Here is a 24,860-nt window from a genome sequence, read left to right as displayed (position 1 = left end):
TTGGATACTCCCAATAAAATCAAAAGACATATCAAAAACACTTTGGAAAGACCTAATTCTGCATGATTAAACAGCTGGGCAAGCAGAGCTATTTGGAATAAAAGGGACTCCTTTGAATGTTCAGTTTACATCAAAATGGGGAAACAAATGCTCAAACTCTGGGAGATTAACTATGAAACCAAATAAATCAAACCAGAAAACATCTGAGGAATAAAAGGCCAAAAGAATAAAAACAATCTTTCCCAACACATAGCTAAGGAGGTAGAAAATCAATAGCAACATGCACAGCTTAGGTAAGATACATCACAGTAGCACTCCATGGTTTTCTTTTTGCATCTGTGCTCAACTTGGATAACATGCCAGAGCTCTAGAGGCACAGGGAAAGTACCATCCTAGCATGAAGTATCAGTAGAAAAAAATTAATTATAAAACAAAGCTGATAAGCAAGTAGTAACAAAATGTCAGGCTCAAAAAGAACTCAACAGGGTGAAAAGGACTTCCAGGGTAAAATACTACAAATAGTAGCTTAACTATTTCTTACTTAAAACTCCTGTAGTCTCAGGGGACTTGAATTGCAGCATGAGATCAGGTTTTTGAAGGAGTGCAGAGGAGGTCAAAGGAATAGTTCATTAAACCTCTATGGTGTCCAGTATAATGTCCACAATGAACAAATTGGTAGCAACTATTACAAAGAAAAGAAACAGTGAGCTAAGTGTGAATAACTGCAGTGGGCAAGAGGCAAGATGGCTTTTATAAAGTGGAGTCATGTCTCACACATGTGAAGTTCTTTGGAGTATTTGGCTCCACAACCTTTATCCACATACTTGCTGGTTGATATAATTTTCTTGGATCTCCAAAAAACATTTGATAAAGTTCCTTTGCCAAAAGGCCTTTAAAGAAACTAGTCTGACATGGGACAAACAGGAGCCAACACATAGATGCAGGGGAGGGAGCAACTGTTAAGTTTCCCACGTGAAAGTTGCTCATCAGGAGATTTTGGCCTTTGGTTATTACTATCAACATGTCTGCTGCCTCAACATTGCTTAGTGGTCTTGAAGATAGTAATTAATTGAGAAGTTAGAGCTCAAGTAACTCAAACATGGCCACACAGCAACCAGCAGATTCCTGGCATTCGGTTTCATAGAAGAACAGAGGCAATAACCTCAAACTCATACTTGGAGTGAAAAGGTTACTTCCAGAGGCTGGAAAGAAAGTGAGCCCACTCCAGGGACCCACCAAACCTGTCAGGGTCAGACACAGGCCCGGCACACCAGCAACCACAGCTGGCTCCCTGCAAGGGGGCCAGGCTCCGAGGACTCCTCCTGCCTGAGCCCTGAGGGCTCACAGCAACTCAGTCCAGCCCAGCCTAGCACCATCCTGGAGTCCCAGAGAACAGCCATTAGCAGAGAAATGCAGATGACAGTGTCACACAAGGGACAGGCAGGAACAGGAAGCTCCCCCCAATAAACATGTCCCTCTGGGAAAGGACATGAAAGAACAGGAACCTTCACACAGTGATGACTCATACACAAAATTACCCACCAGAAAAAGCTCTTTTCATTCTCATGTGAGCCCAACTTTCAATCACAGTCTCCAAGACAGCCAAAAAACAAAAGTCGGGACCATTCTTTCCTCTTTATTCACAAATCATTTAGGATGAGGGAAAAGGCAGAATTTTTTTCCTTTTTTTTCTAAAGGAAATTCAAATGTCCTGGGAGAAAAAGGGGGGAGGATCCAGGGAAAAAAGGGTTTTCCGGGTTCATATGAAAAGCACTCAAGTAGCATGAACACAACGATGAAAATCAAATTTTTAAAAAAGTATAACTGGCACCCTTTTGACTTAATATATATATATAAAAAATCTGCTTCTGCCTTCCTTCTTCTGGTCTTTCAGTTATTTATTCACTTCTGTTCTGAAGGCATTTGCTTTGTTTTTCCCCATTTCTTCCATTCTTCTGGTACTAGTGTGTCCTGGAAAGAAAAATCCAAAAAATTAACTCTTCCAGGCAACAAAGCACTTCCTTGCACAGTAAAAGTGTCCCAAGACCCCTCATTCTCTCTCAAAGGAAGCTTATCAGAGTGATAAAACCAGTACGGCAATGGAACGGAGGACTGAATTCGAGGAGGATGGAAACGGTCAGACAAAATGAAGGTTAGTTTCTGGTGCAAAACGGATGAATGAGCCTTGTAAATTACAGAACTGAACAAAAAAGCAGGGCTGAATACAAAGTCTGCAGGTACCTTAACCACTCTTCTACTTTAGAAAGGGCCAATCCACCCATTTGGAATCAGTTGGCCCACATAAACACAAAGAAAAGATCTTCATGTCCCCAAGAAGTTGAAGTGGTCTAATGTGGGCACAGCAGACCCATCTTTTTGGGGTCCTTTTCCTTTTGAAGATGCCAGACACAGGCATAACCATGAATGCTGAGCACCTGAAAGTCCAGCCCTAGAAGCTGGTAACAATACAGTCTTAACTGATGTATCTGGGGCATCAGAAAACCCAGCAATAAGGACAAATGCTTGTGACTGCACATGGCAGCAAAACCTAACTTATGGTTTGTGGATAATAAGTTATTTGCAAGATCTTCCAGGATTACTCACAGCCCATGGGGAATTAAGCAGTTAAAATACCAGGCTGAGAAACAGAAAACATGCAAGCTATTGAGAACACACTCATGAGGCATTTGGTAACAGGCCACTAAAAACATGAAAACCACTGGCCCAAAGCTATGGTAAAAAGAAGTGTCCAGGGACCAGAACAGCACCAGTGAACACAGCCAGGATGCAGACAGCATTCATCTACTAGAACAAGTGACAGCCATCTCCCATTCCTCTCCAGTTACTTGTCATGGCTTGTTCTGTGCTCAAATACCTCAAAACACTCCAGGGAGAAAAGAGATAGTAACAGGGTGTTTTTCTATGGGACATGATGCCAAATTCTCCATAGGTAATTTTCATGAAACCATCCACCATACTATCTGATCTGCAGACAGAGGCTTATACCACAGTGCACATTGTTTCTGTGACACAGCCACCCATGCTGGTTTTGTATTGCACCACACTGAGCTCCGTTCAATGCACTGTCTGTGTGTGTGCCTGGAGCACTGACTATGAACATGAGAGAAAGCAGATGCTCATGAGATGTATCAGTACAGCATGTTGTACAGTGATTTCAGTCTCATCACAGGACTTGTCCTAGATGCTCTCTCCCTTCCCCAAAACAAAACAGTGCACTCAATGAGAAATGAAGCCACACACGCATTCAGAGTTGGGCAGCATGCAGAACGACAGGCAGTCCTGCCTCCTACACCACTGTGGATATAGCAAACTGGGACCTTACCTGCTCAGAATGAAAGGAAACGAAGGGCTTTGCACTAGTAAATTATAATGGAGACCTATCAGATGACTGTATTGAATGGAGGGGGCTGGCTACTGCTGCTGCGTGAGCCATCATGACCAGTTCAGTCTAACAGGAGGGTGAACCCTGGATTGGGTCATGTTACCAGCTGAAGGAGGTGGTGCTGACCTGGCTCTGGGGCACACAGAGCTCTCGCCACCCCAAGTGAGGACATAATTCAGCAGTCAGAGTGCCTGGCAGCTGAATAACCAGAATACTGCAGATGGGGATAGGGAGTACCAACAGCAGGATGGGAACAGCCCAGATATCCGCCATTTTCATCATGTTCTCTTCCAGCTGACATAACTAATAATTTATTTACAGGAACAATACTGCTTAAACTAGGTTTATTTTGTCACCTAATAGCTGTTTGGTGTCCCAGACAGCTTAGTCACATGTGCACATATTACCATACAGACTTCAGATGATTAAGGAAATCACACAAAGGCAATTTAGTCTCAGAGGACATGTACTGCTGATATGCAAACCCAGCTGTAGCCAAGGACACACAAGGACTGATTTAAAGCCCAGTAAGTGATGTTGGAAGGAAGCAGCTTCAGCTCAGTATCTTTTTGTACCAGGAATGACTGATGAAGTGAAATGAAACAGGTAGCATGCCCAGGAAAGGCCAATTCCAAAAAGGCCCTTACTTCTAGAAGAGCTGGTCACTAGCAAAACCCCCTTTTACCGCAGCGTTCTATACTTTGCCAACCTACTGCTCTGCTCTGCAGCGATCCTGCCAAAAGGAGAGAGGAAGAAAGGTTCAGAGAAGATAGTAAGGAGGAAAGCAGCCTTGCTCCAGGAACCAGAGCCAGTGACAGAAATGCAAAAAGCAAAACCAGGCCTTCTGGTAACTTCTGTAAAAAGATGGTTTATACAGTCCCCTTCCCAACAGCCGCCAGCGGTCTCCATAGTGGAACAGCAGCTCTGCCTCAAAGTGCAATCTAGTTAATTATCACTGCACTTCAACATCTGAGACAAGCTAGCAGCGTGTTAACAAAAAGATGTCTTTTTGAACTTTAAAGTCATGTACAAAGGGTTTAACTTTAGCCTAAGGTAGAAGTTTTACTTTCAAATTTGCCATTGTAGTTGCAGCTTCATGTCATTTACAATGAAAAAGCATACAGACACCCCCTGCAGTGTTTTGAAGTAGGAACCAACCACTTGCATTTATGTGCTAACAGAAGCCCTGGTTGAACAAAGACACTTAGAAGTAAGCTTCATTGTATTCTTTTTCCCCGAATCTGTATCCTAGGCAATCTGTAATTAATAATGATTTTATCATTACTCTTTAAATTAAAAAGGAAATATTATTAAATGACGTAACATAGCCCCATCGGCAACAAAATCCCAGTAGAAACTGTTATGCTAACAAGATAAAGTGCCACAGTGGAGAGGGCTGGACATCCAATGGAGCAAGGCTTGAGAAAGCTGGGAGGATGGTATTGAAAGGGTTAATTACAATAATCATCCTTCCTGCTACAGCCATGCAAGTAGAGATGTTTTAAAGACAACGAATCAATGCAAACCCCCTGAAAATTATATTCTTGTGGTTTTTTACAGCTCTTGTCCTGGTTTTAATACAGTGTAATCAAAAAAGCGAGAACCCAGGGATATCTATGCAAATAGGCGTGCAAGTATAAACAACTCCTAGTGGCTCAAAAAGGGGAAAGTAAGAAAAGCACAGGTTTGATGGCAAAGCAGGTCAGTAAGATCATCTTCAAAGCCAAACTCTACATCAGTAGAAAAGGGCTAAAACTTAAGTCTCGCATGTAAACCCCACATAGCAGAAGTGATGGAGAGGGAACAGTTCGACCTCTAATTAATGCACTGTACTGGAAACATGGGTCAACAAACTGCCTGCAGGCTGCCTAAGCTATGGCACATTCACGAGACACTGTGTGGCAGAAGGTCTAAGTGTGAAGAATCAGTCCAATGCGAGTACAGAAATGACTGTTGTATCCCTAACATTTATGAGAATTCTCCCTGGTTTTGCCTGCATGTGTTGCCCTTTGTTGCTGCACACCTCCGATAGGCATCTGCTTCCCTTTTCTCTAGAATCCTCCTTTAGGTAGGGGAAGACAGCAGTAAGATACCCCCACCTCACCTTCCTCCTCTCAAAACTTATCTCACAAGCAGAGCTACAGAAGAGTTGGGCCTCTTCTGCATTTACAGTGGCTATCATTATCTAACAATATTGTAAGAGCTTAATGTATCATGTAGTACAACAAATTTGTCAGTGAATGGGTTTCCCCCTGTCAAAGTGAACATACTTACACCCTTTGCTTTCTCCATGTGCCTGGTCGCTTCAGCAAGTGGCCATATGGACCATTCTCTCTGAAGGATCAGTTAGCTGTGTATTGGTTTTGTGTGGCAAGGTTGGGGGGGGGGGGCGCGTTTACAAGGGGTGGCTTCTATAAGAAGCTGCTGGAAGCTTCCCCTGTGTTTGAGAGAGAGCGAGCCCATACCAGCCAGCTCTAAGACGGACCCACCGCTAGCCAAGGCCGATCCAATCAGTGATAGCGGTAACGCCTCTGTGATAACATTTTTAAGAAGGAAAAAAAAGTTGGGACAGGGAGAAACAGCCACTGGAATGAGGACATGTAAGAGAAACAAGCCTGCGGACACCAAGGTCAGTAAAGAAGGAGGGGGAGGAGATGCTCCAGGCGCCGGAGCGAAGATTCCCCTGCAGCCCGTGGCGAAGACCATGGTGAGGCAGGCTGTCCCCCTGCAGTCCAGGGAGGTCCATGGTGGAGCAGATATCCACCTGCAGCCCGTGGAGGACCCCATGCCGGAGCAGGTGGGTTCCCGAAGGAGGCTGTGACCCCGTGGGAACCCGGTGCTGGAGCAAGTTCCTGGCAGGACCTGTGGATCTGTGGAGAGAGGAGCCCACGGAGCAGGTTTTCTGGCAGGACTTGGGACCCCGTGGGGGACTCATGCTGGAGCAGTATGCTCCTGAAGGACTGCACACTGTGGAACGGACCCATGCTGGAGCAGTTTGTGAAGAACTGCAGCCCGTGGGAATGGCCCACGTTGGAGGAGTTCGTGGAGGACTGTCTCCCATGGGTGGGACCCCATGCTGGAGCAGGGGAAGAGTGTGATGAGCCCTCGCCCCGAGGAGGTGAAGCGGCAGAAAATAACGTGTGATGACCATAAACCCCATCCCTGTCCCCCTGTGCCACTGGGGGGGCTTGGCGGTGAAATCCGGGAGTGAAGTTGTGCCCGGGAAGAAGGGAGGGGTTGTGGGAAGGTGTTCTGAGATTTCGTTTTATTTCTCATTACCTTGCTCTGCTTGATTTGTAATAAACTGAGTTAACTTTCCCAAATTGAGTCTGTTTTGCCTGTGACAGTAAATGATCTCTCCTGTCCTTATCTCGACCTGCAAGCTTTTTGTTATATTTTTCTCTCCCCTGTCCAGCTGAGGATGGGGGAGTGATAGAACAGCTTGGTGGGCACCTGGTGTTCAGCCAGGGTCAACCCATCACAGCTGTATCTCACTAGCAGCACCTCAATGCCCTAGCCAGTTCAAGCCCTTATTCTGAAAACAGGCATTAAACTGGGACAGAGCAGCCCATCCCCACACACAAGATGTAAGAACCAAAAGCAGCGTTCATTACTGTATCAGTTACTGACACACGATAGCATCAATGTGATCCCCTCCCCACTGATTTTAAAAGCATCTCCCACCAACGCATCCACCCCTGACTTACCGTTTTACTGCTTTCTGAGCCAGCATCCTATTGCCTGCCAGGAATGTGATGCCACCCAAAATGGCCAAGTACTTCAGAGTCTGGAACATGTTGAGCTGAGTCCAGTAGACATACATGAGTCCCAACATTGCTGTGAAAAAAAGACAGAACCCATGTATGAAATTGCATTTCGAAGATCAAGCATTCATCCTCAGAACTATTGTTTATGTTGCACTGCCAGGCCTAAGCATTTGGTTTCCATCTCATCTCTGAAGATCTGAAATGGCAGATCTAAAGACTATACATTGTTGCCAGGGAAAGAAGGCATCTGGGTCTCTATACTGGAGGAAATGTGACACTGATGGCTCACAACCAATCCTCTTGTGGCAGAATTATGGATGTATTATAGACATTAAGGGCTATTAAAAGGAGGAGGATACTCTGGATTTCAACAGAGGATATTAACCTTTGCACATCTGTAGGAGCTTACAGCTTTTTAAAGCTTCCAAGGAAAGTGGCTTGGATTAAGCAACACACTCTCATTTGGGAAACAGCAGATCCAATGTTCTCCCAACCTGCTATGTTTTTTAAATTCTACCAAGACAGTAAATAACTGTGCAACCAAGGGCACAATAAAATTGATGAAAAAAATTGGTCCAGCCAAAGAACAAGAGCAGCTTTCACAGGAAGAGCTTTAAAGAAAAGATGTTTCACTGTAGACAGCAGTCCCACAGGTTTCAATCCTCACAGAAACTCCCTGCTTACAAAGGATAAACATGCAATAAAGAAAGTGTGACCTTTGGAAATAAGTTCTATTAAGTACAGATAAATGGTGTGAGAAAGGAGCCCAGATAATGATGGCTGTTATAAGCTGATGGCCAAAACAGGTTTATCACCATATTAACAATCACGAAAAGCAGGAAGACAGATGAAAACAAGAGAACAAATGTTATGCTATTATGCCATTATAGTTAATAGACTGCAAGCCCATTAACCACCAGGGCTCTCATCTGTAACTCCCAGGTGAGAAGGTCAAACAAAGCAGAAAGCCTCTGACACTTACCAGCATGTCCCATGTGAAAAACAATGGTGCTGGGAGCAAAGCTGAAGTTGGAGATGTTGGCACCTATCTTTATCCACTAAAAGGAAAAGAAATAAAACCTGAGTTACAACAGCCTTGTAAACATAAGCTTTTGTTTTAAACTCCAGTATCTTTCAAGCCTGTTTGCTTTAAGTTCTTCAATGAATACAGTGTATTCTCTACAGAAGCACTTGTTTACCACTACAAGAGGACAGAGTAGTAATTTTGCTAAAGACAACACTGTTGAGTTCCTTTAGTGAAAATTTCTCCTGCTGCCTCTGACTGTTCAAATGAAGTTCCTCGATTATCTTTCTTAAACTGATGAGATATTTGGATATTGCTCAAAATCTACATTTTCCAGAAAAATAAACATTGCTATTTCTACCCAGCTGAATTAATTTCAATTAAAAAGACAAAAAATTAAGGTTCTAGTTTTGGACTCAAAGAACAGCTACAGATACAAGATGTTTTCTCATAAGAACAATTGCAGGTTTTAGAGTAGAAAAGAGAAAGGCATGCAGGATGGGAAACAGGAACAGTAGCAATGAGATTTTTCATTAAAGTGTCATCAACATGCATATTGTGAACTCCAGAGACCAGTGGACAAGACTATCTGAATGCCAGCTTTCAGTGAGACTAGCTAATGGGAAACTACTGCCAAGCAAATAAGGGATCAGTTTCATCCTCCAAATAAGGAATAATTTAACTTGACTAGATGAGATTTTGTATTGCATTAAGTTCAAAACACTGATCTGATGGTACAGTGAGTAGCAGTAGATGTTTCAACTACAGACACACAAGTATTAATTATGTCCATAAATGGGAACCAATCTGATAGGATTAAGTAACACAGATTTTGTGATCATATATTAAGTGCGAGGCAGAATCACTGCTTTTTTCCCCGTGGAAGTCTAATGTTAGTTATAACCTAATCTGCCCACTGCTATCCAACATGCCTAGCAGAAGCACACTGGAAAAACTCACCCCACCTACTTCTACTTGGCAGCAGTGTTTTTCTGTTTTGACTATAAACTAAGAAACAGTTTAGGAAAGAGACAACACCAGACCAACACTCTGCACTGACATTTGCTAGCTATGACTCCAGCACTGCTGTGCTAGTCATAATTAACCAAGAGTTTTAAATACAAAGTTTAGCTGGCCAACGTCATAAGTGACTTTTGACTGGAGGGGGAAAAAAATCTTCTTCTTCTGTGGCCCAGTTAACTCACCAGAATGAGCAGCAAAAGCAGTGGGGAGAGAATCAATGCTGTGAAAGTGTTAGATACCACAGTGGGAGGCCTCTTCTCAGGTTCCCTGAAGAGGTGCTGCAAACAAACAAAACCAACTTGTAAGTAGTACTCCAACAGAGCAGCTTCTCGGCTCCCCAGAGGACCAGGTGCAGCCCTGGTGCTGTTCCCAGACGTTCCTTTGGATGATAAGCATTCCTCTTAAGGCAAAGACTGAGTCTTTAGTGTCTGTTCCAGTCTCTGCACATTTGATCTCCTGCAAAGTTAACTTTTCCTTGCACTCACAGAAGCACTTGCTAGTTTGTCATCAGCACCGATGGCTGGAATGAAGCAAGAGAAATCTTCAGAAGCGAAGAGCTTCTGAAGTCAAATTTTCATGTTTGAACCTTCTCAGTGACATCAGTTGCTCTCTCACAGGTAGGACACAGCTTATTTATTCATACTCCAGAGGACTGCAACAAATTTCTTTCCATTAAGCTGTAGCTCTGGTCTTCCTTTAATTACATTACTTACACAGTGTTAATTTTTTTTAATGAGAGATTACTTTTCAGAAATAAATTATGATGAGGACAAATAATACTAGTAGGACTAGCCCCCCCATCTCTGCACATAAATTTTGTTTTTGACTGTACCTGGATTTCAGGTTTGGGAACAAAGATGTTCTTGGACTGAACTGTGGATGGTGCATCCTCTTCTGGGAATTTGATCACAACATCAGCCTGAAATGAAATCATGCAGCTTCATGAAGTTTGACCTTAATATATTAAAAGTTTTATAAAACCTATTGCATTACTGTGGACTATTTCTTTATTTGTCATCTATGATTGACATCATTTTTAAAGGAAACTAAGGAAAAACCCATCAGATTTTTTAAGAAGCAATTTCTCCTAAACAGAGACAATAATGCCATTCACCCATCACCAAGAATTGGACTTAATTTCCAGCACAGCAAGCACAGAAAGGCTAAACCTTGAAGTGCTTGCTGTGAAATTAAAATCAAACCCATAAACATTCTGAAGTTTCTGTTCCACCACATGATGAAATGAATGTTCTTTTCTGTCCTGCTTTGATGTTTGTTTAAAAACTTAAAATGAACAGCAAACCTCAGAGCCCATAAATGGCTAAAAGATTCTGTTTTACTACAAAGAACAAAACATTTGAGCTTTTTTCTTCCACACCTGTACCAAGACCTCCTGTTAGACTGCCAGTAATCTCAAAACCACATCACCACGCTTCCAGCTACATACCACATTCCACAGGATTGGATTTTCCAGAGTGGCATCTCCAATTATCAAGTAAAGAGTGTAGGTACCAGAGGCAGAGTCAAATTCAGTCTTTCTTTCAGAAGTATCCAGTTCAAACTTGTATACGTTCTTGCTATCTGGTTCTGCAACAAACACTACCTCCTGGCCAGTCTTTTGGTTGTGAAGTCGGACAAAAGTCTGAAAGGAAAGGTTGTAACACTTCTGGATTATCTCATAGTGCATTTACAAATGCCAGTAAAATGAGAGATTTATCCGCAAATCAAAAAGCACGACATTAACAAAAGTTGGAATATAACCTGGGAGCCTGGGTGTTTAGATCCTTGCAAATCAGCAAAGTTCTATGTCTCTGAGTAACCACATTAACACAGGACCAAGACCATCCAGTGGCCCGCTTTGGGTACAGGGCAATATACTGAATGTTACTCAACATGGTATCTGCAACAGCACACAACAGGGATGTATGCATACATGTTTTTTGTTGGGTTTTTTCCCCCATTTTTTCCTATTTTATACAGAAAACAGAATTTTAAAGAAAGTCTAAATTCAAGGACTTTTTCAGCAAACAATCTATATTAAAAAAAGCAGAAGTGTGCTTTTACAGTGCAGGCTACCTGCATGCATTTTATTGAGTTAAATAAGACACAGTACCAGAGCCAGAAGAGGCTTCATTTAACATACAGCCAAAATAAATGAACTGAATCCACTTCCCATCTACCAAGACCAGTGATCTTTCACAGTCCATGTCAGAAACATAAGGCTTCTCAAAACCTATCAAATCTTTTCAAGAGCAACCGTCACCTCAGATGTTTCAAGATGGAACATCTCAGTGACACAGCAATGACAAAAATTTGTTCTAACCTGGTGAGGGATGAGTTCAGCTCCACTGTTCACATCTATCAGCTGGAAGGATAAAGCAAAATTCTGATGGCTGTCAGCAGTGAATGAACCCTTGGCTTTGGCTGGGTAAGCTACCCTAGGAGGAAAAAAATCAAACAGAATGGAGGTGATCTTCCAAGAGAATGCCCGGCATTCAAAGAAACACAGGCATGCAAGTCTGTCTAGCAGTACTGCAGTCTACTCAGCATAGATTAGCTATTTTATCAAAAAGTCAGATGAACTAATATGTCTTTCTCTTCCACCATAAATTTAATGAAAAGAAATGAATGGAATTTTTTTAGCAGGATTTTTGTGAGCTACATACCTTGCCCATTTTCAAGTAAAATGGTTGTTTGTTGTAAGGTTCAAAGGAACACCAGAATGTTTCGCTAATACCACACCCCACATTCCATTTAACCAAGGCTATGCTACAACCAAAGGTGTGATGGCAGCAGAACAGAAAAAAACAGACACTCAAACTTCAGCATAGGAAGGCCGTATCAGCACACACAGAGTAGCCTCAGTGAGGCTGTGCAACCTAAGTTAAATTCCATACATTACATTCTAACTGATGTCAGTTAAAAAACTGATTACATTAAGTTCAAGTACACCTAGCAACAGTACAGCCACACCCCCACATACAGTGTACATGTTGCTTTAGAGCATCTCTACCAGAGCCCAATAATGCTAGAAACATTAACACAATTCTTTTGACTTGCTTTCGCTATGGAGAAGTGCCAGCAAAGGAACAAAAGACTCAGGTTGCCTGGCTTCTCTTAGTACTTATTTCAGCATTAAGGAAAATCACCTATAAAAATAATCAGTATTCTCCCAATGAACTTACAGGTTTAAGAGAAACAGCATGTGTATAACTCTGTAGTTATTCCAATACAAGATTCCTCTCGTTTAGCTGAATTAGGTAAAGCTCAGAAGACCTCCAGTCTAGAGCCAGAGTTGCCCATTAAAGGATCACACACACTGAATTGTTTTACCTGGTTGTTTTTGGCGCAATGCTCTGATCTTTATCCACGGTAGAAAGATCTACATTAGTAATCCCAACTTCTGTGGAAACTTTTACTTTCAGCTGCAACAAAACACAACTGAAAGTTACTCAGAGCACTTTATATATACTAATTGTGGTCAAGTTCACTGCAGAAGCTTTAGCTCTTCTGTCCCCTTTCCCAAAGAGGGTCTTGCACTAAGCCAAAGACAGAACCTAACCTGAACAGAAGGATCTACCATAATCTACCTTCTGGCAAAGCTCCTGCATCAGTCATTAACCCTAACCCATCCCCCTTCTCCCTGCACAATTAGCCAGCTCTGAAGACACCAGCTTCTCAGTCATGCTGGAGTTAGCTGCCCTTTGGAAAATTGTTTTTAATGAAACAGTCCAACTATCCAGATCCAACTAGTTTTCCTTTTGAACTAGCAGAAACTAGCTATTAAAGATTACATCACATACAATACAACTTAAAACTGCATGTGCACATGCACTTCTGCTTACTGGATAGCAATTTGAGATGAGAGAGGTCTCCGGACAGCAACCAATTATGCCTTTGTTGGCTCCTAAAGTCTAACAGGTTTCTGCTGATTTTATTACCAGCAGGCAAAAGCCAAAGCATTCCTCCAGACCTGCACTTTGTTCAGCAAGCTTTCCTTCAGTCACAGCATTTATCACTTAGCATAGGGCAGCCAATAAGGCCCTGTCATTTATCACACTCCCTTGCACTAAAGGCAGTATAAAGCCTAAGCAGAGAAATTACTTCCTGCCCTCTCCCCAGTTCCAAACCACAGACCATCTAGGCAGTGAACCTCAGTGCATTTGACTGATTTCAGTCCCTCTCTCAAACATAAGCAGTTACTGCAGTCTGTAGTTTTTAATTAGCACATTTGTTCTCACAGCTTACAAATGCTCCCCTGGAGAATTAAAGTTTCATTGCCAAGATATTTTTCATCATATACTACTATTTGTTATTACAGGTTTGCTCGTGTGAACCAGCTCCACACCCTCACTCTGAAAAATAATTCACAGGGAACCTGTGGAAAAAAATATGTAAAAACATAAACTAAACTATTCAGGTCAGACTTCAAACACGCACAATTCTGGAAGTTCCCTTACAACAAAAAGTGTAATTTAAGATAGAGGTTACCCCTGCAAATGGATCCATTAACATGTAGACTATTGAGGCTAACTTTAGTAAAGCCTTAGTTTGTTCCAAGATGGGAGTAAAGGAAGATGGACTAATGAAATATTAATTCTAAAAAAGTTAAATGAAGGCAACTCAGAGCTGCTGCACACAGCCCCTCCAACTGAACAGTACACAAACATCTCTGAAATATTTTAATGCCAGGAAATGTAGTCTCTGCCGGAGTAATAACCCACTGGTTTAGCTCATTACTGTCAAAACGATGGTGCATTAAGGACAATTAATGCTAATAACAGTAAGGAAAAAAAGCAGTTCCCCCAGCAGTCCTCCCCCGTAACAATGTGTCTTATTAGAAGCGGTTCACACAAAGCCACCACAGCGTTAATACATTCCTACTGGTACCTCTGTGTGCCAGCAGTGAGCTTAAGCAGGACCAATCAATCCCCTTTTGACACTCCTAACTGTCATTACTACTACAATGACAACATCAATTTGATACACAGTGTAAAGGTCAGCAGTTGTAAATAAGCGCCTTCCCCTACTCCAAGCCAACTATGTTGGAAGACTTTAAAAGCTGATCTTTTCCTTAAATATGTGATTGAGGGCAAAAACTAACCCTGGGAATAGATATCATTGAAGAAGAACATTCTCAGCTGTTGACACTGGGGGTGACTACACAAATAGTCACAGAGATCACATTCTTCTCACTGTAACAAATGTGAAGAAAGTAAAACTCTGAGTATTCATATACAACTCTTCTTTAGAAACATGTGGTGTAACAGCTTTTGCCACCAAAAAGAGTGTATGTATGCATGAAATGAAGACTTCATTCGCATTTGCTTTGGTTGCTGTCTCTCCACTACAAAAGCATCACCATATACACAGTTAGGAGATGCCAAAAGACACCTTTGACTTTTTCCTACAGCTCTAGAGCTTATACAAATGCTCTGCTTCCATACATCAGACAGTCACCAGATAACTGCTCACCAAGCCTTGAGGTTTAGAGACTCAAATCTTGAATGGCTCTGAAGACCTAACATTCTTAGCAATCATTTTTGCATAGCTGCTTTGGGCTGCTATATAAATACCTCCACTGTTAGCCTTCGTTCATATGCTGTCAGATCAGCATCTAAGTGACAAGTCAGTTTTGAAATTTACATAAATCTCTTTTGATCATATATTAATATGGTTACTGGTCATAATCCTGAGTCAAAATCCAATGCATTACAGAAAAACATGGGATAAAAAAGCCATACGACATCCTTAACAGGTATAAATAAAAAGCTGTTTCAGTGAATAGGCACACAATTAAAATGCCATCAAAAAGCATACCCACCTCAACTTTGTTAGCAATAAATCGCTTATCTCCATCAACACTGATAGAGAAATCATAATATCCACTTGCAGGTTTTGCATTCATGAAGTTCAGCTCAAAGACATCTCTATAACAGAAAAAGCAAGGTGCTAAGTATCCTCTAAGATACTAATAGCAACCTACAAATAGGTAACATCTTGCTACCAAGAAGTCTCCAAATATGCTAGGTTAAGCAGGCAAACAGACAAATGCAGCACAAAACTAACATTGCTAAGTGCAGCAGGAAAAGAATTCTTCAAAGCTCCCCAGAAGTCAGGAGAACATTGCAATTTCCCACTCCCAATCAAAAGAAAAAGCAACAGAAATTCACCATCACTACCAAACGTGCTCAGTCACCTGTTACCAACAAAACGCAACTACAGCATTTTGAGTTTTCAATCACACAAACATTTCTCTGGTGGAAGAACACATAAGGAAAATAAGTCCAACACTGTTTAAGTAACACCTGTTTGCCTTACAAACTGTAAAAATAAGATTTCTTACCCTGAGAGAGCAAATTCTCTCTGTTGAAGGACAGTGGCTTTGGTAGATGCAGACTTGGCATAGTCGAGCTTTACAGAAGCTTGAGTCAGTGGCTGAGACATAACATTGGTCACTTGTAGCTACAAGAAAAAAATCAAGAATTTCCATGAAACCATTTGTCCCAGAAGGAATGTGGGAGCACAGACAACTCACTACCCCTCTGTATTATACGCACAGAATTCTCCCTGGTCCAGCATCCCAGATTCACCTAATTCCTTCTAACATAATTGGGAAAGCTAAACTTGTAATCAGCAGAGCTGACTTCCACAGTGCCTTCTCAAGGTAGTGTCTGGTAAGCTCTGGGTAAGCAGAGGTTCTGAAGAATCGCTTCATAAAAGCACTAAAACCCCAGATCTACTGGAACCCGAGTCCTGGAGCTAAAAATGAAAGGCATCACCTTGCACATTCAGTCATCCCAGACCTACAATACTAAAGACTGAGCCAAGAGATGAGTTAAGATTTGGGGCTAAGGACTCACCCTGAGTATGGGCTGATGGTGAGACACAGCTGCAGGCCCATCGGGGACAATAATGACAGGCAAGTGGTAGCGGTTCTGGGACAAAGAACCTGCGGCACAAGCAACACTGAAGGCCTCTGATAGTGTCTCAAAGTTTTTCTTGCTAAAAATTGCATTCATCAACTGGATAATTTGATCCTGAAAGAGGAAAAGCAAATCACATACAAGCACCAGCAGCTTACCACATTGCAGACTGGCTCCGTATAATGTTATTAATAAAAACATCATTCATAAAGGCTGTTTAATTTCCCACTTGCTTTAAAAACAACTCATGTTATGAGGTAACCCAAAATTAACTACTTTTTGAATGTCACATTAGCATTCTTATTCTTGGCTGGGAGGTTCCAACCACAATTGCTGTAATTGTGCTGAAAACTTCCAAAAACGGAATTTGGATCTACCTCTTCAAACTACATGTTTCAGAACGGAAGATGCCGTCAGCTTGACTATCCAGACTGCGTGCAGCTGCAAAAAGATAATTTGGCTCCAGGAGCCATACAATTGTCTTCATACAGTGGAGAAGGACTAGGCTACATGTCCTGGCTACCTGCCAGGCTGGGAAGGCCACAGAGTGGTGATGCAAAGCATCCTAATGGCTCTGGAAGGAGCCAGTCTAGGCCCATGCAGGCTTATCCCCTTAGGCTCAGCAGTGTCCTCAAGCTAAGAGGATTAGCTTTAAAGCAGTACCACCAGGAGCACAGAGCCAGGTCTGGCTCTGGGATGTGCCAAAGCTAATCTGCCCTCTCCAAAGTAGGAGTGGGACCACATCCCCCAGCTGGTTTTGCAGTCTGACTTTGTAGGTTTAGTGCATCTGTGCCACACTTCGCAGGGTATGCCATATTATTCAGATTCTTCCATCACTCCCTGCTAGTCTGGAAAACAGAGGGATTGGTTACCCGTACTTTAATTCAAGAAAAGAATTGTGGGCTAAATGCTGATCAGAAATTAGAATAATCAAAGACAATCCCAAATAAAGCAACAGGCATACAATTTAGTAACCTACAAAGCACTTTTAAATGAAGGCCACTGCATATCAAATTTTCACCCTCCTACTTTTATTAATGAGCACCAATGTACATCAGAACTAGAGAAAGCATCAAGACAGACACCACAAAACTCCTGCATAGTGCAAATCCTGCAGTGTTTTTCTTTTATATGGAGGGCATGGCATAGCTCCAGACCCTAATCAGCAACTGACACTCTCATTTAAATTGTGGGGAAAAACAAGGGAGCTATTTTTTCAAATACTACATGTTAATTTTAAAAGAAAGTTTTGTGGCATTCTGGAGGCACTCTCACCATTCACAAGAGATAAAGCTTTAAGCCCCAACAATAGCACTTCTGACAGCACAATTCTGAAACAACACTAAACAATTTTCCTTAATTGGTCTTTTTTTTAAACATCATTTGGATGCTGACAGTTTGAATTGTGTGTAGCAGAATCACCACCTCAAAAATTACATCAAAATTACTTTGCATTAGTCAGTTTGGCAGCAGCATGGAAGAGAGCCAGGAATGAACTCAGATGTCTTACACTGGCTTCTGTCTCAACCCTGCCACTTTGGCTTGTGCTTTAGGGAGCTGCCATTCTCAATCAAAAGTACATCTAACTCAGTTAACTTGTGGAAAAAAAATTACTAAGTGGATAGCTTGCAGTAATGATTTCTAGCTTAATCAACCTCAAAAGGAATTTCCAACAGTCTTTCATTTTAGACAACAAGTTTTTGTATCTGGATTCCTGCAGGCATATGGTACTAATATTGTCTTCCTTTTGGGCACCCCAGACTAGGGTGCCTGCATTTCCTCACAGGTAAATAACATTTGCAAAACACTTTGAAATGCTGGAAAGTGCTAGACAAGTGCCAAATGCCAGAACAAACTCTGAAACAAGAGGGTTTTTCAACAGCTAGTCTCGATAAACAAAGAAAACGAGACCTCACTTGCAATTTCCTTCTGTACATTTGAAAAAGAAAAAAACAAACCAAATTCAGGCTGTGATCTTGAAGGTGGAATTTCCTCCTAGATTCTGTTACTTCACATTCCCTCGGAGATGTGCCTTTTCACAGAGTGTGCTCATTTTTCACAGTAAAAATTCTACTCAGTTATACAGGCATCTCGCACTACACAACAGGGACTAGGCAGATCCTTTTTGTGAGCTACAGTGTGGAAGGGAGGAAAAGGCAGATGCAGACCTCCTTCATTGCTGGCTCCGTACCCACATGGTCCGACAGCTTATAGGCAGCAGCAACAAACAGTGCAGTAGTCTCAATTCCTTCTTCAAACTGCAGATAAACTCCACCCAAGTCATCCAGGCGAGCAACAAGATCCTGACAGAAAGAGTTATTAAAATTTAAATTGCATTCTAGTAGATCTACAGAAGTTAACCCTATTGTTAAACTTGTACTCAAAGACTATCTGTCTGGGATCACTGACATATTTTGCAATAGTCATTTAGAAACAGGAAGAAAAGGAAACCTTCAGCCTTTAGTGGATTTAATTATATTTAGAAGTCATGACTTTCTGTATTTCAGTCCACTGTGAAACAGTTAAAAGTCCAGAAGAAATACCTGCTTAAAAGGAAGAGCCAAGCCAACCCACACCATGCAGACAAGGAATTAGCCAGGTTGGTTTTTCATTTTGGGTTTCACATTAATACATCTTTCAGTACTACAGAGGTCTAACAAATTCCTGAATAATTAGAGAGCATAGCATGTTCCTACCTCTATCTCCTCAACAATGCCACTCAGATCTGCCTGCTGGGACAAGTAAGATGCTGTCTCCAAAGCCTGGATGGTTCTTAAGCAAGAACAAACAAAACCAAACAATTTTATGATTTTTCCTTCCTTAAAAGCCAAACATCATTCAAATCAAAGCAACTACAGTTTCTATTCTGAATGAAGTGCAAAACAGGTGTTACTGCATTCAGTTGACTCAAGACAATGAATCTGAAGTGATTCAGTGGAAACTTAGAATTCATTATGGGACACCACTTTAGCTTCATCGGCTCTGCAATAAACTCATAGATTCAAAGGCAGTGAAGAAACCAAACTTTGATCCCTGCACAGCACAGATCCCCACACTTGCTAGTGAGGCTTCCAGGAATTAATTTTCATTAATAAAGCACATTTTAAAGTTTCCCTTATTTTCCCCAGCTTTTAAGGAAAGTTCTGTTCTATCGTTTCACAGACAAATTACTTCTTTGGTGATAAATGCCAAGATTCCTTCTGCTTACTGGCACTTTTTTTCCACCTCACAGTATAAGCATCCCAACGTACAAAAGACAGGGCTGAGGAAGAACATCAAGTCTACTGCAACCATAAATGACACAGAACCATGGCTGGGTATTAAGTCAAAAATTTGTTGTGAATCTTTTTAAAAGAGGAGGCTTCTTTGGGATATGTCCTCTTTACTGACCATTATTCTTGAACTAAAGTGAACACATAAGCTCCTTTGCAAAATCACACAGAAAATTGTCCCAAACCGTATTTTTCATTCCCCCAGAGGGACAATAATGAACTGGACAAATACACCAAATGAAAACACAGCACCTACTCTACTACATCTATATTACAAAAATTAAGTGTTAAAATACCCTTTACTCCAAAATCCAACTGCCTAGAGGATAAACATGCAATAGTGAATCGTTTCCATGTGAAAGACTTACGCCAGCACATTTTCTTCTTTGCTAAGACGAGCAGTAAGAGCACTAAGTGCTTCCTGAGATGCCAAAGGAAGGCCAAAGCCACTCAAGGCCCCAACAGCATGGAAGATCTGGGTGACTGAGGAATCCTCACTGACAGCTGCAAGCAGCAGCTCCCTGGTCTCATTTGAAATGGTAACCTGCAGAAGAACACAGGGAACATGTTGATTCACACTTGAAAAAACAAGGCCTTCTAGTCACCAATTTCTTCCTGGACCAACACACTCGATCAGTGAACTACTATAAGCTTCTGGGAAAAAGCCCTTTATCATTCATTACCTTTTAGTTTAAACAATTAAATCCCCAAGTTTTGCTGTCAACTATCAATTAGTCAGGATAACCCACAATTCAGATTTATCCTGGTAATCTGCTACTGCTTTTCATCTGGCATCACATCATTGTGCAGCAGCTGGTGGTACTGATGAAAAATGGGGCTTGGATAACCCACCCACAATTCAGCAAGGGTGACCTGCATTTGTATCATTGCAGCATTTCAATACACAGTTTACATCCAGTTTATCATCCACCCAAAGAGTTTTTAATTGGCACAGCTGCTGTGAATTCTATTAAAATGTACTGGTTCCTTTTTTCTTAGCCACCAATGTTTAATCAAGAAACCCTCAGAATTACTCTGCCCAAATACTTGCTTTATATCATTACACTTTGCCTTGTATAGAGTACTCCCAGATGCTTCACAAGTTTATTTAGCCAAGACACAACAGAGTACAACCCACTAAAAGTAGAAGTTATGCGTAAAAGAAAACCAAGAAAAAGATCAAGGTAAATACTTCCTTAGTAACATCTGTCTTCAGAGGTCAGCGCTCCAAACTCACCTCACAGCCAGACAGGACCCGGATGGACTGTGCAGCATAGAAGAGAGAATCAACACTGCTGGAGTCCACATGCGATTTGATGAAATTGCATGCAGCCTGTGAAGAAAGAGAAGTTAACTTACAGTAACAGTCTTGACTTAAACCACCGAGAGGAGATTTAAGTTATACTCTAGGACAATTTTATGTACACTGCTGTGCATTTTTGTACTGAAAAAAGGCAAACGAAGCCCCTAGTGATACTTGCAATGCCCCAAGAGTCTAGACCCACCCCCCCCTCCCCCCCAGGTCCTACTTTGCTAAATCCTGCACAGAAACAAAGGTGGTTCCTGCTAAGAGAGATAAATGATTTTCACATAAACTCTACCGCAACCAGAATTCATATTTAAATTGAGTATAATTATAAAACCTATCAAAATAAAAGTCCCATAGGTATATTTAGTAGGGAAAATCTCCCAGGATGGAGAACAGATGAACAGAAATTCTGTGGGCTGGCTTCCTTCCCAGCTGTGTATCACACATAATCATTAATGGATACGGAATATAGAATTTCAAAGCATACAGAAAGAAAAGTTGGGTAAACAGCTACAGTATGAAGGCAAACAATAAGACTGCTCATTAATCTGTAGCCAGCTTATTATTAACTGACAACTAGATAGATGGATCACTAAGATTTCATTTTAATCAGAAAATAACCAAGAATTTAACTGCTCATACATAATTTTGAGTATGTAGAACATAGGCCTTTACAAGTAGGACAGGACTTTCAGGCTACAGTTAACCTAGGAATACTGATATATGTTCAAGTGTTACACCTAGCTATTATTTTTACTACCTCTACCTTTTAAATAGTCTCACCCCACAAAGAAGTTCACTGTCCAGAAAAAAGTCTCATTACCTGCAGAAGCAAAGGCTGTATTATCATTGCCAAAACTAGGAACTATTAAAAACCCCAGCCACACTGACATAAACAAAAGCAGCAATTCTCAGCCTAGCCTGCAGATGACCAGCAAGGAGTGCAGTGTGGTGAACCACAACATCTTCAGGAGCCTCACACTTATGAGTTTGTGGTGCAAATACACAACACTCAGATAAAAACGAAGTCCAAATGGGTTAGAACCACTGAACTAGCTGAATTTTACGAGGAAAGAACAAACTTATGTTTACAGCTTAGGTGCACAGGTAAGCATGCACATGCACGTAAGCAGGCATGCCTACATAAGCAGGTTGTTACAAGGACAACCTGCAACATTTAAACTAGAAACACTTAAAGACATGAAAAGGCAGTAAGCATCCTGTTGATGCCACAAACCTTTGTTTCTAGTCTGCACAGAAGGAAACATATTTTATATACTAAAATAGCAAGAGCACGTGACCTGGCTGAATTTGGTGTCGGAACCGAAACGAAATAATGAGAGTCCTATTTAACAGGATAGCAAAGGAAACATGGCATGGATGGAAATCTTTTTCAGAAAACAGTGAAACAAATTGATAGCTACAGTAATATCACAACAGACTATGGAGAAGCGAGCCCCGAAACTGCCATTTAGAGGCAGTAAGAGTGAGAAAGCCCAAAGATGCAATTTATTCAACTAGCACACCCGAAGGATTGTCAGTAATTACCAGGGATTTGCTACGATACTCGCTAAGAACATAACACACGTGTGCTTTACATTTTCCTCACGACCCTGTCAAAGCAGAGCTGGCTAGAAAAACTCCTTATGCCTCAGCTTTTGCTGCTGGGCTACCCCTACAGCTCCTCAACCCAGCAAAGCACCCTCATGCGGAGCCGCACGACACCGGGCGGGCAGGGCAGCCGGCGGAGCGCGGTTTGGGGGCAGGGGAAGCAGCAGTACCGGCGGCCCCTCAACCGCTCACCTTTTCATCCGCCACCCGCGCCCCCAGGCTGGCGAGGCCCACGATGGAGTAGAAGGCGGCCTGCAGGTCGGCGAAGGGCCGCTCCAGCGCCGCCCTCAGTCGGGCCAGGTCGCGGGCGGTGAGGCGGTGGCTGGGGGCCAGGGCCTGGGCACCGGCGAGGAGGAGGAGGAGGAGGAGGCTGAGGGCCGCCGTCAGACACAGCCGCGGGCCTGCGGAGAGACAAGCGATTTACCCCGCTGTACCGAGGGTCGCGCCCGCCGCCTCACCCTCCCCACCGCCACCCTCGCCTCACCCGGCGCCGCCATGATGCCGCCCGCCGCCTGGGACACGCAGCCGCTTCCGCCCCGCGCCCCGCCCCACACCATCGCGCCCGCACCACGGGGGAGGCGGGAGGGACGGCGTATTTTGCGAAGGGACCTCAACCCCACGGACGCCCGCTACGGGCACTGCGAAACTGTGGAGAAGAGCAGACCGCGGGGTGAGGGGGCGGGAAGCGGGATGGGACCGGGCAGCAGCGGGGCTGCCAGAGAAGCGGCAACGCCGGCTCCCCTGGGCGGCGGGAGTGGTACAGGCCTCCCGGCGGCCCTCGGCGGCGGGCGGGGGCGGCCCCTGGAGAGGATGTGGGTTGCGCTGATTGGCCGAGCCACCCGCGGCGCTCTGCGCGCCGTGGCGCCTTAAAGGGCAAGCGGCGAAAAGGCGCGCCGGGTCTTGGGGTATGGCCACGCCACGCCGTGCCGTGCAATGTAATGTAACGTAATGTAACGTTATGTGTTGTTTATGCCATGGCATTTTATATCATGCCACGTACTGCTATGCCAAGCAGTGCCACGCCATGGCATGCTGTGTCACGGTGTACAACGCAGTGCCACACCACGCCATGGCGTGCCGTGCGACGTCCTGCCACGCTGCCTCGTGTTGCAGTGTGCCATGCCGCGCCACGCCGTGCCCTGCCATGCCGTACTTGCTGTGCCGTACCGTGGCATGGGCCGTGCAGCGCTGTGTCGTGCCACGGCAGCCCACGCCTTCGGGAGCTCCCCACGCCGCTGACCCGAGAGCCCCAGCACGCCATTTCCCCGTTGTCCCACCAGCTGCACGGGGCTCAGCATCTTCCCTGCAGCCGTGGTGGGAAGGCGCTTACACCCCTGAGGGAAGGGCAGTGGTCTCCTGGGGCATCGGCAAACCCCCATACACCTTGGGACTTGCCGGAACAGCCACCCAGCAATGCAGGGCTGCCAATAAATCCGAGACGCAGTTACCTCTGCCACCCTTGAGTGACTGGCAAGGGGGTATTAGCCTCTCCCGTCACCCCCTGCAGTAACCTCCTGCTCTTAATTACAGCTGACCCCCACAGCCAGCTTCTGGCAAAGCCGCTGGCTCCTCGGCTGCGGCTTGCCAAAAACCTTTCTCTTCCCAGCAAAGCAGGGGCAGAAAGGGCAGTGCCCTGCTGCATGCTTCCCTGGGGGTGGGGGTGGGCGACCTCTGACAGCCTGGAGCAGGTATTTCTCCTGAGCTTCATGGGTGACACACTGGGAGCGGTGCCATCATTCTTGGCGCGGGGCTGGGGGTGACGGAGGGAGCTCCCCGGGGCAGCAGCAAGGCTTCAGGAAGGGCGTTTGCAAGTGAACAAGCAAATCTGTGCAACGCTGCTCGCTCAGAGTCCTTGATGGAGGCGTGCAAGGTTTAAGGGATCGTTGCAGCATTCCTTGCTTTAGGGGAGTCTTATTTTCCATCTTTTAATTTTTGCCTCCATGTTTTTCCCTAAGTACTAAGTAAAAAAAGAGGCAAAAAAAAGCAAGTGTAAGTTTAAGACCCAGCTTTGGCATGCAAAAAACAAAACTCTTGGTTAACAAAGCTGGATTCGCCTCGGGAATAAATAGCCCCATCAATTTGCCCCGCGTTGATTATTTCAGGTGACTCTTGGGAACGGCCACAGCCATGCCATCGGGGACCCCGCGTTCTTGCAGCGAAGCAACGCACACATCAATGTGCAAAATGGCTTCTTTCCCACAAGCCCCTGGGGATGGGCAGGCGGGCCTCCGGGTCCCTGTCCCACGCTCAGCTGTCCCACGGGGGACACAACAAGCCGTGTGTGACAGGCACCCATCCCACTGCTCACTGCCCTTCTGGAAGGCCCCAAAATTTGGGGAAAAGGGCTGTGCTTCCTCCTGCAGAGGGCACTGGGAACTTGTGCTTTTTGCTTTCTGGGGAAGATCCCCTGGAGCTGGTGCAACTCCCACTTCCACACCCGTCCCGCCGCCCCTCCGCCTCTGCTCTCCCCAGGTTTTGGGGTGTTTAGTGTAATGTGGACAGGGCTCTTGGCCTCGCTGGGGGAA

At 43.7% G+C, this 24,860-nt stretch overlaps 1 protein-coding gene across 2 annotated transcripts; it reads right to left on the bottom strand.

Annotated features, from left to right (window-relative positions):
* Positions 1–1,616: 1,616 nt before the first annotated feature.
* Positions 1,617–22,927, bottom strand: RPN2 (ribophorin II). Of its 2 annotated transcripts, XM_049816735.1 has the most exons (18): positions 22,820–22,927; positions 22,528–22,736; positions 20,653–20,748; positions 19,784–19,959; positions 18,840–18,915; positions 18,312–18,446; positions 16,081–16,257; positions 15,564–15,682; positions 15,042–15,147; positions 12,551–12,642; positions 11,541–11,655; positions 10,665–10,859; positions 10,050–10,136; positions 9,400–9,495; positions 8,153–8,228; positions 7,111–7,240; positions 4,051–4,136; positions 1,617–1,971 (listed from the first exon to the last, which is right to left on the bottom strand). In XM_049816735.1, exons 1-17 carry the CDS (start codon positions 22,890–22,892, stop codon positions 4,085–4,087), a joined length of 2,010 nt encoding a protein of 669 aa, XP_049672692.1. In that variant the 5' UTR covers positions 22,893–22,927; the 3' UTR covers positions 1,617–1,971; positions 4,051–4,084. The 2 variants fall into 2 exon arrangements, with proteins under 2 accessions (XP_049672692.1, XP_049672693.1); XM_049816736.1 differs by lacking the exon at positions 4,051–4,136.
* Between the last annotated feature and the right edge of the window lie 1,933 nt (positions 22,928–24,860).

Source organism: Accipiter gentilis, chromosome 14 (genome assembly GCF_929443795.1).
Source record: "Accipiter gentilis chromosome 14, bAccGen1.1, whole genome shotgun sequence".
In the NCBI taxonomy this organism is placed as follows: domain Eukaryota; kingdom Metazoa; phylum Chordata; class Aves; order Accipitriformes; family Accipitridae; genus Astur; species Astur gentilis.
The sequence above is the reverse complement of the archived record's forward strand: the minus strand, read 5'-3'. Positions and strand labels throughout refer to the sequence as shown.

What these genes read in the sequence shown, in the direction of transcription:
- RPN2 (XM_049816735.1), bottom strand. Translation starts at nt 22,892, where the DNA reads ATGGTGTGGGGCGGGGCGCGGGGCGGAAGCGGCTGCGTGTCCCAGGCG. An exon ending in TTATTGCTAACAAAGTTGAG is followed by an intron (nt 12,643 to 15,041) that starts GTGGGTATGCTT and finishes GTTTTGTTGCAG; the next exon opens with CTGAAAGTAAAAGTTTCCAC. An exon ending in CTGAACTCATCCCTCACCAG is followed by an intron (nt 10,860 to 11,540) that starts GTTAGAACAAAT and finishes CTTTCCTTTCAG; the next exon opens with ACTTTTGTCCGACTTCACAA.